This window comes from Anoplophora glabripennis, unplaced genomic scaffold, assembly GCF_000390285.2.
Source record: "Anoplophora glabripennis isolate ALB-LARVAE unplaced genomic scaffold, Agla_2.0 scaffold646, whole genome shotgun sequence".
Classification (NCBI taxonomy): Eukaryota; Metazoa; Arthropoda; class Insecta; order Coleoptera; family Cerambycidae; genus Anoplophora; species Anoplophora glabripennis.
The window spans coordinates 217,290-233,988 of record NW_019416845.1 but is presented as its reverse complement, the minus strand read 5'-3'; the positions used below and the strand labels follow the sequence as shown (position 1 = coordinate 233,988).

Below are 16,699 nucleotides of genomic sequence, written 5' to 3'. Positions count from 1 at the left end.
TAACACAAAAATTAAATTAGGAAAACTTGAATGCAAATAAAAAAGATATTATAGTAGCTTTTGAAAGTGGCCACCATTTGCACAAAAATTTACACGACGAAGAAAATTGAAATATACTCTTTGCATAATTTCTTCGTCGCCTCTAAGAGTATTTCTTGTAGCGTTGTAAAGAACTTTTAGGATACTCTGTATATTCAATAAAAAATTCCTACACTTTTTTTAACTGGATGGTTTTAGGATACTTACCTATTTTCTATTTATTGAAAAGTGTCATAAGTTAGGCTAAAAAACGGTAACTTAAAAAATTACTTGCTTTACGGGTCAAAATAGAAGAGATCTGTTTCATTTTAAAATACTTAGTGGCGTCACAGTTTTTGGATTCTTAAAGAGTTTCTTCTACTTTACACTTATTAGGCCAGGAAATATAGAGTTGGATGCGACTTTTTGTTTCAACAAGCTGAATTTATCATTATAGATGCTAAATATTGTGTACAATAACATATTGGTTTCCACAGTCATAAAAATGGGGGGAAGATTGTTTACAGGGTGGTTAATTGTATAATTTTTACGTAAATTCACGTTTTTCGCTTATAACTTTTTTCCATTCGTTTCCCCGAGAAAACAGTTAAGTAGTTTTTCTTCGTCTTCAAAAGACCTACAAAACTAGCCCTTCAGCGTCAAAAAATATTGATTAGATCAAAAGTTATAAACAGAAGAAATTTATTTATGACTTTTGAATTAAACACTTATAAACTGCGTTATTATTACCAGAACGTTTTGGCATCGCATCCTCTCATTCCTTATCACTGTCTAATAACTCACACGAAATCTGGAATCACGCGGGTGATATACAGGGTGATTCATTAACAATGGGAAAACCGAAAGCTGAAGATACTACACGTGAAATGGTGACCATTGGCACAAACATGCCTTATCCGAAAGTTGATAGTTTCGGAAATACAGGGTGTTGAAAGTTAAAATTTTAAATCGTTTTTTTGCGATTATTCTGAAAATATGTAGGTTAGGAATTTGAAAATTTGTGAAACTATATTTTTTTAAGCGACGAATAAGATGCGTGTTGTAAATTCAGCGTTGCTCATAGAGGGCGCCACTTACGACCAATTTTATCGAAAATTTAGTTAATAACTTTTTACCCTGTTTGTCTAACATGAAATTTGATTCAAAACTTGAAAGAGCAATCATTTTTTCATTAATTATGTATTCTTGTTTCATTTCGGTATCTCGAGAAAAATTGATTTAACGAACACTGTGTTTTGATAATACGAGAAATTAAAAGCGAAACAAACCAAGTGTTTTTTCGTGTTATTGCAACAATTAACAATAAAACAAATGAAATTTGTAATAATGATCAAAAGTAATTCTTCAAAGAATCCACCGTTGACACTGATACACTTTGTACAACGTTTTCCGAGAGATTTTCGAGTTTGAAACATAGTATTGGGATTGCATTTGACTTCGTTGTCAGCGATTTGTATTCTTTGCATCAACTCTTCACGCGAACCAATAGATTCTTTGTAAACTCTATCTTTCATTCGAGACCAAATAGAAAAATCAAGAGGATCGAAGTCCGGACTTCTGAGTGGCCAAGCAAAAATACTTCCACCGCTTGAAGAAGTTCCACTTTATTTAAGAAGAGACATGTGGTTCATGCACGACGGAGCTCCACCGCACTTTACTCGGCCAGTGCGTGCATATTTAGATGCAGTTTTTCCAAGTCGCTGGATTGGCCATGTAAGTATTTGTGGTTGGCTACCCAGAAGTCCGCACTTCAATCCTCTTAATTTTTCTATTTGATCTCGAATGAAAGATATAGTATACAAAGAATCTATTGGCTCGCCCGAAGAGTTGTGACAAAGAATATAAATCGCTGCCAACGAAGTCAGACGCAATCCCAATATGTTGTTTCAAACTCGAAGATCTCACAGAAAACGTGTAAAGTGTATCAGTATCAACGGTGGATTCTTCGAACAATTACTTTAAATCATAATTACGTATCTTATTTGTTTTATTGTTAATTGTTGTAATAACACAAAGAAACACTTGTTCATCATCAAAACATAGTGTTCGGTAAATCGATTTTTCTCGAAAACGGATCGAGATACCGAAATGAAACAAGAATACATAATTAATGGAAAAATAATTGCTCTTTCAGGTTTTGAATCAAGTTTCATGTTGAACATACAGGGTAAAAAGTTATTAACTGAATTTTCGGTAAAATTGGTTGTAAGTGGTGCCCTCTATGAGCAACGTTGAAATTACAACTAGCTATACAGGGTGATTCAGAACTTATCCAAGAAAAATCTGGATATACAGGGGACCCTTACAAATGCAATTTTGTAAAGAAAAAATCAAAAAGGGCAGTTCGAAAATGATTTAAAAATACACTTCTGCTGCACGGCACTGGAAACTGGTCCACTGTAAAACCTGACCTCGCACAATGCGACCGGCATGGCGGCGTGATAAAAACGGACAAAAACTTTCGCAAGGAAAGAAATATGTAAACTGCTTTTGCCTTTATTAATTAATAAAATTAATTTGTGTTTTTAAATAATAAAATTATTTGACATACCCGATGTTACAACAATTGTTCAAAATTTTATCCACCAATGTGTAAACACACTTGGGTCCGTTGTACTCAGTTTCTGCGAACTAACACAAATGTTGTCTTGTTTCACCATAACACAAATGCTTCACCATAAATTAAAACGATATCCATCAACTCCGAGTACACGCAAACCATTTTTGACACGAACTACCCATTCTTGACACTAACTACTAAAAACCTATTGTAAACACCACAGATAAAAGGTAAATATCGCAACGACGATTGCAAAATCCGAATTCAGTATTCGGAGTCGCTGAGGCCACGTGGCGAATGACGCTAGAGACTAGAGTTGTCCAGCTATGTAGTGGTTGAATGTACTATAACTTCAATATTTTTTTCTTAGAAATTTTTTTTTTACGATATTGATTCCATTTCTCATGCTGCATGTATCCCCAATTTTTTTTTGGATAAGTTGTGAATCACCCTGTATATTATTGCATATCCGGAAAGCTTATGAAAAGAGCTTTAAGTTAAAAAAAATTCGTTGAAGAACAACGGAGTTACATACTGTTAAAGTTGACGGCCTATTGTCAAGTCAGTGGGTCGCTTGATTTTTCGGCGATTTCAATGTATCGTTATGAAATCTACCACGAAAAAATCAGTGCGAATGTGGAAGATACTCGGAGTCGTCCAGATTAATAATTAGTCAATTTGTTTATAAGGCCATAACTTGTAAACGATTCAACTTACCGATTCCAGATTTCGTGTGAGTTATTAGACAGTGATAAGGAATGAGAGGATGCGATTCCAAAACGTTTTGGTAAAAACAACGCAGTTTATAAATGTTTAATTCAAAAGTCATAAATAAATTTCTTCTGTTTATAACTTTTGATCTAATCAATATTTTTTGACGCTCGAGGGCTAGTTTTGTAGGTCTTTTGAAGACGAAAAAAAAGTACTTTATAGTTTTCTCGCGGAAAAGAACGGAAAAAAGTTATAAGCGGAAAACCTTTTTACGTAAAAATTATACAATTAACCAGCCTGTAAACAATCTTCCCCCCATTTTTATGACTATGGAAACTAATATGTTATTGTACATAATATTTAGCATCTACAGTAATAATTCAGCTTGCCGAAACAAAAAGTCGCGAAATAGTCATTTCAAAGCTCTTTTTCCTGGCCTATTATTTAGTTAAGTTGCCCCGACTCAAATTTATTTAAAAGTCAAACATTTTAGACTTAAAAATGAGTTAAATAAGCACAAATAACATTAATTTCCGCAGGTGGATACGGCCACGACGGAATCAGTAGTGACTGTCGACTGGGAGAACGGTTTCGTAGAAACGTCGGCCAAAGAGAACGTCAACGTAACGCAAGTCTTCAAGGAGCTCCTGACGCAGGCGAAAGTGAAGTACAATTTAAGTCCTGCCCTTCGACGTCGCCGTCGGCAGTCCTTGCCTTTACACTCGGGTCCACCGCAAACTCCTTCTCAAGCTGCTATGATCCCTTCAGCCGTCCAGTTGCAACATCTTCAGCAAATAAGAGACCGCCACGGTAAAAGAAATTCTTGTATTATCTCGTAAATATATATTTCTAACCTTTTTCAAGTATATCTTACATGTGTAATGTAACAGTCTGCAAGTCCACACAAATATACGCATGTACATTATTATTATAATCATCCATGTTCACTTTATTCATGATGTTCCTAATAAATTTTAAGTTGTTGTGGTACTATTTTGGAGTAATTGGAGAACATTGAATCTTATCTTAATTTTAAAATATAATTTAAATGGAATATATTGTTCCGGAATATAACCTGGATAGTTTATAAAAATTAAACTGATAATGCAAGCATATTTTTTGCCAATAACACTTCATCACTTCGCTGCATTCAATCAATATATACAGATAATTTATAAAGTAGAGAGGAAAATTTAAGGGTTCGAAATAAACACTATTTATTGATAAAGGTCTTGGTAAAAGTTTACTGACTTTTCGACTATTTTCCAATAAACACTGTTAAAATCTTGTTTCAGTTAATACGGTTTTTCTTGAAAATCATAACATTTTTTAAAATTTAACAAGAGTAAAAAAAATTTTAAATTAAATTCTGCTGCGAATTAATATTGTGGGTACACATTGTAGTATAACAACCCTAGGTTCGACAAAAAATAAGTAAACGTAGTTGTGGCCAAAAATATGTGATCGTCATAAGGAATCCCTACGTTGTGTGTATCTATTGTTATATTGACCGGAAGGCGCTGGCTACTAACTTTGTAGGGGGGATGTATGATTTAATTATATAAAACAAAAGCAGAGTAAATACACCTAACCTTTATTTACATACAATTCAAATTAAACATGTGACAAATAGAAAGAACCACGAAAACATTAACAACCATTTAACCGCAAATGAGAGTGCCAGGCTCACCTAGAGCTCCTGTGGGGAAAGAGCATGGCAGAGAAACCCACGATCTTTGCTCTTACCATCCAAATATAAATACAAAACAACCGCTAATCAAAGGCATAAATTAAGAACCTTTGCTAATGATAAATAAGTCCTGTTTCATTTAATGTGTCACTAAATGTCATCTGTTAACCCCATATTAGTCATATACACTTCCAAGTAAAACTGGAGAGATTTGGCGTTAGTTAGCCGGCAGAGCCGGAAGGTACTGAGGTCCCATAATACGGGAGGCTACTCAGCTAAAGTTGAGATTTCGAAAGATCCTTCTTAACACTGGAGTCCCATACGGGACGCTATCCAGCGTAATCCAGATTCGTTCCGCACGGGCGAAAATGTTAGTAACTGCAACAAGGCTCGTATAGACGTGTGACATAAAGTGGACACAAGAAATCAAAGAACAATATGATCTTGTTTAAAACAAGTTAAATGTGAAATAAAGAAGTCGTTATTGCACTCTCTGGGCGGTCTCGACAAAATACATATTTGAACATGTCATAAATAATAAACAACCTTAAATAATAATTGTAACAATTTTATATTAGGAAAATATACGCCCCTAAGCGTAAGACAATGAAGGCTAAACATACACAGAATTATTATCATGAAACATCTAGGTTTTTCGAACAACGTTATCATTCAAAAACAAGTTAAATGTGAAACAAAGAAGTCGTTATTGTAATGGCTGGCAATCAGGACAATATATATATATATATTTAACATGAAATAAATAATGGGCAATCTTTAAGTATAATTATCACAATTTTACCTTAGAAAAATATATGCCCTTGAGCATAAAGAAATGGAAGCTAAACTTACAAAGAATTATTATCATGAAACATCTATAATCATCACAATCATAAGATTATATAGAAACTTAAAGAATATTACCTGCTAACTAATAACACTTTAAACAATTCACTTTTCACTCATTTGACACACTTCCCGCCGATCGTCTTGCTACCTATCTGCACACTGTTCTCACTTCAACTAACTATCTTCAACTAATTTGGCTTCCTTCCAGAATTCCCCCCTAAGTGCTTGTTTTTTGTGCTTCCTTCTACCGACCGTTAATATTACTTTTTCATTGTTATACAACACCCATGTAACAGGTGACGTCGAAATTGATAAGACAAGTAATGATTTGCACAACATGTTGCAAGTGATCCATATACCATATACCTACGACCGACTCCACACACAGGGATTCTCCAACGAACACTCACCCCGTCAACACGTCTTTTTCTATACAACTTAGTTTTCAATAAAACACTTTATTATTACCGTTGAGAGAGCGTTTTATTCTTGCTGTACAGCGAAAGCAACCCTCAATATTACTATTTTTCAATTCGGTCAATGAAAAAAATGTTGGGTACAATTTTAGGGGTGAGACTTCCCCAATGAACATCTTGTAGTGCTTCTATTAACTTCAAATCATAGTCAAAGAAGACCAGTAATAAACCGAAATCGTGTGCCAAATTTGGTTCTTCTACGGTAAAGTGTTGCAGAGATATTATTTTTTTCCAAGTTTAGGGCCCCACTTTGGGGGCTAATAACTCTTCAGGGGTGCAACTTTGTATATAGGTAAGTTTGGTTAAATTACAATATGTTGGACACCCCTAAATGCACCTGCCTGTATCGGTTCTTATGCGGGACACCATGTATATTATGTATAAAAATTCAACGAAATCACAAAAATTGTTCAAAATGCTGCCTCTCTTTTCAACATACGGTAGAGCGCGTCGAATTCAATTTCCCGACACTTGTGCAAGTTATCTGTATCTTCGATGGCACCTCTTTTCAACGCTGTATATTTCTTCAGGTATTCTCATAAAAAGAAGTCTAGTAGGTTGAGATCAGGACTACGTAGTGGCCATTGAATCCACTCCAGCCGATTGTCTTATAAATAGTTTCTTCTTCTGCTTTTCTCCCAGATGTCACAGACTGTAACATTGGAACAAAGAACACTTTCCCTGGCTTCCTTTGGTTCGCCGATTAGATTTCGAATTAAGAGAATATATTTTATTTTTTGTTTATTTTCATCGGCTTCTACATCCAGAGAGTCAAATGATAGTGAGTATGAAAATTTAGTTGTTTGTATGTCCGGAGACAAATTAGAGAAATTTTGGAATTGTTTTTCTTTTCAATTTTGATCAGATTTACTTCAGTAGAAGTGCCACAATGTATTTTCTTATGAGAATTTATTTAAAAAAAGTTAAATTTATGATATTATTAATAAATTCTAGAAAACGATATATAAGTAAGGTAAGTATTGAGTAAAATTTGTGACTAAGAATTGATTATTAGTAGATATTTCAAAATTTAATCTCTCATTTGGAAACACATAGAGGAATTTTCTATTACTCAAAAATGTAGAGAAATGCAGGACAGCAAAATTTTGTTCACAATTTTGCTTTAAAATTTGACTCAGTTTTGTGAAATGAACTGAAATGATAATACCTATTGGAAAACTAGGTTTCGAAATATGGATTTTTTAACTCAAAAATAAATATCGCTCTAAAGTTTTGTAAAAAATGTTGTTTGATTTAACAAAATCTTGGATATACTTGGTTGGCTTCACTGATTTCTTGGAACCAAAATTGGGTGGAAAATAAACAATACTGACTAATTGGTTTTGGTGGTGGCAATGATGCTGGCCTATAGGGGTGTTTGTCGTTTTCGCTCTGACCAGCCAGAGTTCAAGATTTGGGATAATTGTATGTACCTAAGCGAAATTCGGGCGAATTTCTTTTTTATTTGGGGTTAGCCTCCTCTAGGAGTATGAATCCATTGTAGATAATCCACATGTTACATCATACAATAGAATACCTTCGAGGAGTTGTGGAAAACTTTTTAAAAAATGCAAGTAATATTCTCCATTGAGACGCGCTGGCAATTTGAAAATTCACAAATAAACTTGATTTATAAGAAAATAAATAATTTTTTCTCCAACCGTCACAAAATTATAACATTTTTTGTCTCTAAGTCTTTAAGGTTGACATCTTCCTTACAGAGAAAAAAATGGTATCTTAGCAACACAAATATTCACTTTTAACCCTAAGAGCTAAAGTGAACATTTTTAATCCTTAGATTAAAAGTATTAATCGAGTGTTAATTTATAAAAGTTTATTCAACAATATTTAGAATAATTTTTCTATATCCACATTTATATTAAATGAACAAATATTAAAATTAAATAAACCACTGAAACTGCAACTACCCCCATTCTTGGAGCAATTCTCTCTCTTGGTTTAGCATTACCACTATCAACTTTCAATATTCTTTTCGCAATATTTTCTTTATTTAAAAGCGTGTCTTCAATGTAGCCTTCCGCCATTGTGTTCGATCTCCATCTTCCGTGTCTTTTCAGACAAATGAGATCACCACCGCCGTCAACTAAAAGGGTAGTAGACATTCGTTGTAATGCGTGTCCACTATACTCTTTCCAGTTGTCCAGCTTTAAAAATTTTGCCACTTCTTGCGAGACGGCACTGATTTTATGAATAGCGACCACCATTCGATGACACTTTCCACTAACATATCTGAGAAATAATCCACGTTCTACCAATCCGGGTGGACGTAAAGCAACATATTTTCGATGAAAACTTTAATTGTCTCCCAACAGAGTAAAAGAACGTGGTCTCTTGGTTTTGGCATTGGGAATTTGTATAATTAAGGCAAATTTCAAATCTTCATTGAACATTCCTAATCTAATATTGTCAATTGTTAAACTGACTAACTCATGAGAACGGCATGCGCCTGCAAACCGTAATATTAGGACTATCTATAAAGATGCTTTTTACTTGCTCCTTTGTAAATACTCCCGATTTTTTCGGTATATATCCCTCATTTAGTCGCTTGAGAAAAGCACGTAATTTCGAATATTTTCTTATATCAATCCTCTTCTTTATATCGAACGTTGACCACAACATTGAATATTGTGACCTAAGCGTTGATGGCTTCATTTTATTTGCTAAGTTTGAGAAATACACCATCAATACATTTTCTGAATACAACTTAATGTTTTTTTCTTTGCACTTATCCATAAAAAGTTGGAAGACACTTTCGTAAATTTCTCGAGATTTCTTTGGGAAAAGATTCAAAGAAACCTCTCTCGCACACTCCAGTATCTCCTTAGGTACACTTATATTTTCATTAGATTCCATATTTACAGAATTTCCTGCAAATTGAACCACAAATAATCACCAAATGAACTTAATTAGCAATATGGCGACTAATGATTGACAGAGAATCCATATGGGGGATATCGGTTGGAGAGAAAATACCATGTTTATTCGGATTAAAAGTGCCTTTCTTGTCTCGCAATTTTGCATCCGCTGCCACAACAGTAACACTGTCAATCCTAATATAACAATATACTATTATATTACTCGAATTTATTATCAGACATTGTCAGACACTCTCAAACAAAATGTCAAAATACCATCCCATCTTTGTAAAAAAAGTTCTCGTTGTCAGCCGATTTTAAAAATTGTGTAGATAAATGGAGTAGAAAAGTAATTACTGCAAATGTATTTATTTAATCTACTTTTACACCCCTTCAGTGTCTGTGCTGCCTTTGATATTTATTCAGAAAGCTTAAGAGTATCAAAGTAAAAAGAATAAAGGGGACCTATAAAATCTTTAACGCCATTACCCAGAAATATTTTCAGTTAATGTGAAGCATGAGATCGCCATAAAAATTTATTACGCTTCTCTTGAAGTAAAATTTTACGATGGCATTTCGCTTTAAGTTTTATGAAACTTTTTAAAAATAAATGGCCATATTAATTTTGGAAAATATTGTTTCCTTTGTTAGATATTAATCTTAAACAGCAGATGGCGTTTTAGAAAATCATTTAAAGAGTAATTTGTCATCTTCAGTTGGTTGTTAAACCGAAAATAATGAGAAATATTTCAGTTTTAGTACTTATGTTGCAGCAGTGCAGCAACTATGTATTTTAACGTGGCCAGTTCTCAATAGTTATTTAAATTAAGTAACAAGTTTCAACCATAATATTCAAATTTTGAATTCTTTTCCGGTTTTCATATCCACCATCGTCTTTTATTCAGGAATTTTTAGATTCGGACTTCAGACTCGTAATCAGCGACCACAAAAACCCGTGGTAACAAAATTCAGGCAAAAAGATCTATATACTCATGTCTCTTTTTTTATGTGGCTGTGATATTAATTAGAGACATAATTGATTAAATAACAGCTCATAAAATTTTATATGTTGGTAAAGAACATTCTGAAATTTGAAAAAAATAACAATGTTACATGTTTATTAATAATTAGATGGTCACTTGTGTTATTGAAATTTAAGATATTTTATAAAATAAAATTAAAAAATAATTGTTTGTGGAATATCATCGTCAATCATTTCCTGTATATCACGTAAAGAAATGCTAATTCTTGCTATTATTATAGTTTTCATAGTGGTTATTCCAAAATATGTAGATACAGGGTGGATCAAACTTAATGGGACTCGAGAGCAAGTTTTATTTGAATATACAACCAGCAAAAAAGTACCTACATTCAGAAAATTTTCGCCAGACACTTAGTATCTGAGATACAGTGTTAACTAAGATACAGTGTTTAGTTATTTAGTATCATTTTCCGATAAATATTCTTTATCCTTAAAACGAAACGAAACAGCAGGCTAAGATTTTCGCTATTGTTTTATTCTCTAAAATCGATTATATGTTATTTTGATGTAAAATTATTTTATATTAATATTACTTTCGGTATTTTTATTGTAATGACATAAAAAATGGGGCGCATATATGATGAAAACATATTTAGAACAACGAAAAGTATTGCTTTTAGATATATTTAACTTTGTTCCAAAAATAACTGAGTAAAAAGCAATTGTCCAAACTTTTCCAATAAGTGAGATGTTTATAAAGCTTGTAGGATATATTTCAGCTTAAAAGTTTCAGTGTTCTCCACCTCCTCCATATTACAGCATTCCTATTTTTTTGAAAGCAATAATATATTTTTCCTTCATTCCATAAAATTTATTTTTATTATGCTTGTTTTCTATACGGGATTGTGATAAAGTAGGGAATAAATTCGATATTCTTGAAACAATTAAATTGCCTAAAAAACCTGTCTAACTGATCATTTTATTATTATTTATTCATAAAGTAATCCACATTTTGTTAAGTCGAACACGTATTACTTCTTTTCTAATTTGAATATTATAATGGTAGTTGTATCAATCAATAAATATTTAATATTCGAGTACGTGCCACATATTCAATAAACATGGTTTTCATTAACATTCAGTTCAATAAAAGCACACTGGATTTGGCTGTTCTACGAACAGACGATTTTCCAAATGTTGTTTGTCTACAAGATATTTTGACTCTATTAAAAAGGAATATAATAAGGATAGAAGACAAACTTCTCTTCATAAAGTCATTTTACCCTTTTTTTGTATAAGATATAATTTTTTACATATTATACATACATATATAACATATTACTATTGTAAACGCTTGAATAATAATTAATTTACTTGGAGAACAGGTCACAATTTGTTGTAAAACAAATTTTTTATAAAATATTTTTTATTACGATAGTTTTACCATCTTCCCATTATTAATCAAGAAATTATATGGTTAGGAAGAATATATATGTATATATAGGGTGATCCATTAACGGTATCGAGCGGCTGTATACAGGGTGATTCACAACTTATCCAAAAAAATTTGGGAATAGATGCGGCATGAGAAATGGAGTCAATATTGTAAAAAAATTTTTGTAAAATCCTTATAGTTTCTGAGAAAAAAATTATTGAAGTTATACCATATTAAACCACTACACAGCTGGACAACTGTAGTCTCTAGCGTCATTCGCATTACGCGTGGAGAGCCATGTGACTCCTAATACTGAAATCCGACGCTGCGGTAGTTTTTACCTGTTATCTGTGGTATTTACATCAGTTTTTTAGTAGTTAGTGTAGCCAGAAAAAATATAACGATTTTGCAAAATTTCGGTTTTTCCGGATATCTCCGAAACTACCCGGAATTTTAAAACTTTCTAAACGGCATATTGTTAGGTATAAAAAAAAACAAAATTTGTTTCTAATATGAGCCACCCTGTATCTTCTACCGTTTGCTATTATTTACTTTAAATTAATACCTGCCATGTCTTTATCCTTAAAGCCTTTATACTAACCCTCGCACTGACATTCGACACTACCCGCGTACTATGCGGCGCATACATTAACCGTGAACTGAAACATAACAATCCGCTTTAAGCAGGCCTCAGTTCCCCCGTAAATCACGTTGTTTTAACCGCCTCGCGTGGAGGGGGAACTATAGTATATTGTAGGCTAGTGTGACGGGCCTACAAACAAAGAAATTCTGACCTCACTGTGGTGGGGAGTACAGTAACAGTATGGAAACGGCGAACGGCTAGATATTCAATATTCATACAATTATTTTATACCGTTATTTAGATTTTTGACAAGTGTAATAGGTAATTGGAAGTTAGTTTACCTAATTTAACCTCTATTTTGGTTAATAGTAGAATAGTAAGAATTAAAATATACGATGTGAGAGCCAACTTTTGCAGAGAAACGCGGCCTCAGTTGCGTTCACCAATTCAAAGGCGCTAAAGGACAGGTTTTTTATTTCAGTTAACTTGTTCGAATGTTTTTCAAAAAAAAATGTTTCTTCAAAGATATCGATTTTATCCGCTACTTGATCACGGTCTATATGAATAATTCTTCTAAAATTTTACCTTTCAAGATCATCAATAGTTCTATTTTTTAAGCAAAATTTATGAAACATTAATCAAAACCAAAAAATTACAATCTTACACACTATTGAAAATATGTGACTCTAAATTTTTTAGTTCCAAATTAAAACATGAAAAAGTCAATGAAATTTTTAAATGAAGTGGTAAGTAATGAGAGGGCGGTCTGGAAAAGTTTAAAACCAGATTATGTTTTCACTTTCTTCTACCGAAAAGGTAAAATTATGGGAGCGTTACCCATATACGTTTCTGTCTTCACAAAATCTGATCTTTGAACACCAAGGACCGAGCAAGTACTGTCTACGGGCACAGAACTTCTTCCATATTTAATAAATAAATGTTGTCGATTAACTTGAATGACGTTAATGCACTTCAATTACCTCTTGACTCAGAGTTCAATACATTGAAGTGTAGTAATTAACTTGGTAGACTGAATCGATGAAATAAACATATTATATGATCAATTCCAATAATAAAATGTAATCGTATATTGTATAGGGTGGTATTCTAATAGATCTTTTTATATTTAAGACTGCTAAAGGCATATTTGATGACTGGTGTACCTAATACGCTAAATGTAACGTTATGTGTCTGTAAGGATTATACAAGGTGCGTTTCAAAGTAAACAGGACTTTCTAACAACAAGGACAACAGTCAGTAAAGTGATTCCTTATTGAGCGAGCCTGAAATTATCAGCAGCACGAGCGAAGCGAGCGAGGCGAGTAACAGGCGAGTTCGATGAAGACACTTTACTGACGTGGTGTATACAAAATTTTATCACCAACCGTAAAAATTTCTATGTTAACAATTTGTAAATCTTTAGTAGAATTATCATTGGTAATAATTGTGTTCTCAGTTTGGCCTTCGGCTAAAATCGTCTTTGCGATTTTCGTTTGGTTGAACACATATTCCTCAACATAGGATTCTGCAATCGCGTTGCGTTTCCACCTTCGGTGACATTTTAAATTTTCCTCACTGCTGCCTGCGTTGGCAAAGAGAGTGGCAGAAGTGCGAGAAAAACAATGTCCCGTATAAAGTGATGGTTCTGGCAAATGCAGATAATTGGCAATTTTGCTTGGTACACTTCCAACTGGCTGGACCATTTACTATTTCTTTATTGGAAGAATTGGTCATGGGGCGTCTGTTTAAGAGACAGAGCTAAATATTTGTTAATTATTTCTATAGATTTTGCTTTTTCTTCAAATTCTGAAGTGATCACAAATATTCGAGGCCTGTTGGTCTTTGCTTTAGTTACATGAATAACCAGAACTGTTTCTTTGTGCTCTGTGTCACTTACATTTAAATTCAAAAGTTCTTCATTTCGTAAAGTCCCAGCAATGCCAAACAAAACAGAAATCTAAAATAATTACTACTACTATTTACATCAAATTATTTTGGAAAAGTTAGCACAAATTACCTTCTTCATCAAGTAGATTTTATCCTGTGCATTTAGTAAATATTTAAGTATTTCTACTTGTGAAAGAGTTTTGAACTTTTTTGGAATATAATATCTTCCTTTTTGTTTTAAAAACACTGGCGACTGTATTTTTCGACTGATTTTTCTAGTAGACTTTCGAAATACGTTTCTAACGACATTTCCCAAATTTCAGGCGGCGTGCACTGAAATTCTACTCTTCCAACATTTTCCATAAATATTTCGCGACAAAACTTTTACTGTTGGGGCTGTGACAGCGACAAACGATTTCTGATTAATGTCATAGAGTAATAGCTATTCTGATAAATATTTGCGTCAGGTAAAATGCTTGATTTTTACAGTAAAATAAAGTGTTTATCTGCTCCCACTATAGTAAATAAACTATTAATACATTATTTTTAAGGAGGTAAGTGGATTTTACCGTAAAAGTGGAAGTTGCTATGGACATCGGGAGGTAAGTGAGGTAACTTACCTCCCTTTTGACCGCTTTATTTCAGTCACCGGAGGCTCAATATTATCTGACTGATTCATCAAAGTAGCAAGGTGCGACGTACTACTAGAACTTAGAATTGAAGTGACATTGTGAAGAATCCTGTTGGCTATTTCATTTTTGTTATTTAAACTGTCAGCAACATAACTTTCTGCAATTGTGGTTGATTTCCACCCACCATGTCTCTTTATGGCTTATACATCAACTTCTGTATTAGCCAGTAATGTTACCGATGTTCTTCGGAATGAATGGCCTGTATATGTTTCAGGATGTTCTAGTTTTAAAAACGATGCAATCTTATTTATTAGGAATCATAGAAAGGTTTTTTTTGCCGACTTGTTGGTTGTAGCATCTACCTACTTGATAGCGCATAAAAAAGCGTAAAATTTCAGTTTTAATTTCCAATCTATTCCTGATATATTTCTTGAAAATTGCTGGGTGAGAAACAGAACCCAGACGAGAAGTAATTGTAGACGTACATGACATACCATTTTTAGAATCTGGAATTGTAACTACAATAATGTCATCGAAATTTTTGAAATTGGCGTTGTCCAAAGAAAGTTTGCATAACTCATCAGAACGGCAAGCACCTGCAGTGCCTAAGACCGTCACTACCTTCATTGGCAAATATGTGTAATCGGGTGCCTGAACGAGAAAATCGTTGACTTGTTCTCTTGTAAAAACGTTTGATATTTCAGGTGTATAGCAGTCATTCTTAAGTTTCAAAAATGCTCTCAGTTTGGGGTATTTTGATATATCCACGTTCTCTTCCATGAAAATAGTTGACTTAGTCATTGTTTATTCCCTCCACAAACTCGCCGGTGACTTTAAAGTTCTTGATTTCTCCATGAAGTATGCTATCAGTGACATTTCAAAAACACCAGTTTTTTTTTGGCACCATTCTTTGAAATTTCTCTATGCTCGTCCGGAGCGCACTTTCGACTTCTCGGCAGCATTTGCTGTACTTTCTATTTGAAAATCACTCATTTAGAAATAATAATTCAAAACCAGCGAAATTGCAACTTTTATGTGGCTTTGTTTATAAACGACAAAATCCAAACAGCTAAGGCGACTTTGCAAGATTTCGAATAATGTCAAAATGAATTGATTAAGAAATGTCAAAAAATAACACTTAATCTTCATTCATGAACCATAAGGAACTGTGGGAACAGATAAAATGTTATACACCACGCAGCAGTTAAGTATAATTTACCAGTCTCGGACTATATTGCCAGCCCTCGCTCCCCTCGGGCGCAAAATCGTCGAGTGGTTGACAGTTAAAATATGATAAATTGATGTGTTTGAGATACTCAAATCCAATTCCATGAATTTCAATGCAGATCTTGGCTGATCTTTGATGAATTCACTCACAGTTTTGATGGAATCTACGGTGATCATGGATTTCGGTTGGCCAACATATTGATCATCATTTAAGTCAAACAATCATGACCATAAACTTTAGCTCATCAATTGAAACGTTTCAATAAAAATGTCATCAAGTTTGAAACAAAACTTAACATTAGCTCTTTTCCGATACATGTAATCGCCGATAGATGGCCTCGCTAGAAATATTTAATTTTGAAAAGTCCTGTTTACTTTGGAACGTACCTTGTATAGGATATTTTATAATCCAATTTCACTAAGTTAAGCAGTATTTGTGATTATTTTTAAGGCAAAACCAAATCAAAATTGTAAATAGGCATCCTATACCTATAATTTAAATGTATATCAATGTTCTAACTGTATCATTTTTTATTATAATTTTATCCACGAGTTTAAAATTGATCTTTAAATAAAAAAATTCTAGAATCTGAATTAATTTTAAATGTTCAATTGTCATTGTATTTTTACCATTTACTTTTTAGTTTAATATACCACTTGACAATCTGTGTATTATCTAACTAGATTAAGTCGATAAATGTATCTGCGCTTCCATAATTGGAGGCACATATTGATTTAGTCGTATGGAGTAG

The 16,699-nt window shown here is 33.2% G+C and overlaps 1 protein-coding gene across 1 annotated transcript; it reads left to right on the top strand.

The window, feature by feature from the left end:
* Positions 1–3,365: 3,365 nt before the first annotated feature.
* On the top strand, positions 3,366–4,151 carry LOC108912521. The gene is made up of 2 exons (XM_018717762.1): positions 3,366–3,386; positions 3,850–4,151. The coding sequence occupies exons 1-2, from the start codon at positions 3,366–3,368 to the stop codon at positions 4,147–4,149; spliced, it is 321 nt and encodes a 106-aa protein (XP_018573278.1). The 3' UTR covers positions 4,150–4,151.
* Positions 4,152–16,699: the final 12,548 nt, after the last annotated feature.

Bases quoted from the DNA above. Each gene is read 5' to 3' on its own strand.
- LOC108912521 (XM_018717762.1), top strand. From the start codon at position 3,366: ATGCGATTCCAAAACGTTTTG. The intron at 3,387-3,849 runs GTAAAAACAACG...TAATTTCCGCAG, and splicing joins TGCGATTCCAAAACGTTTTG to GTGGATACGGCCACGACGGA.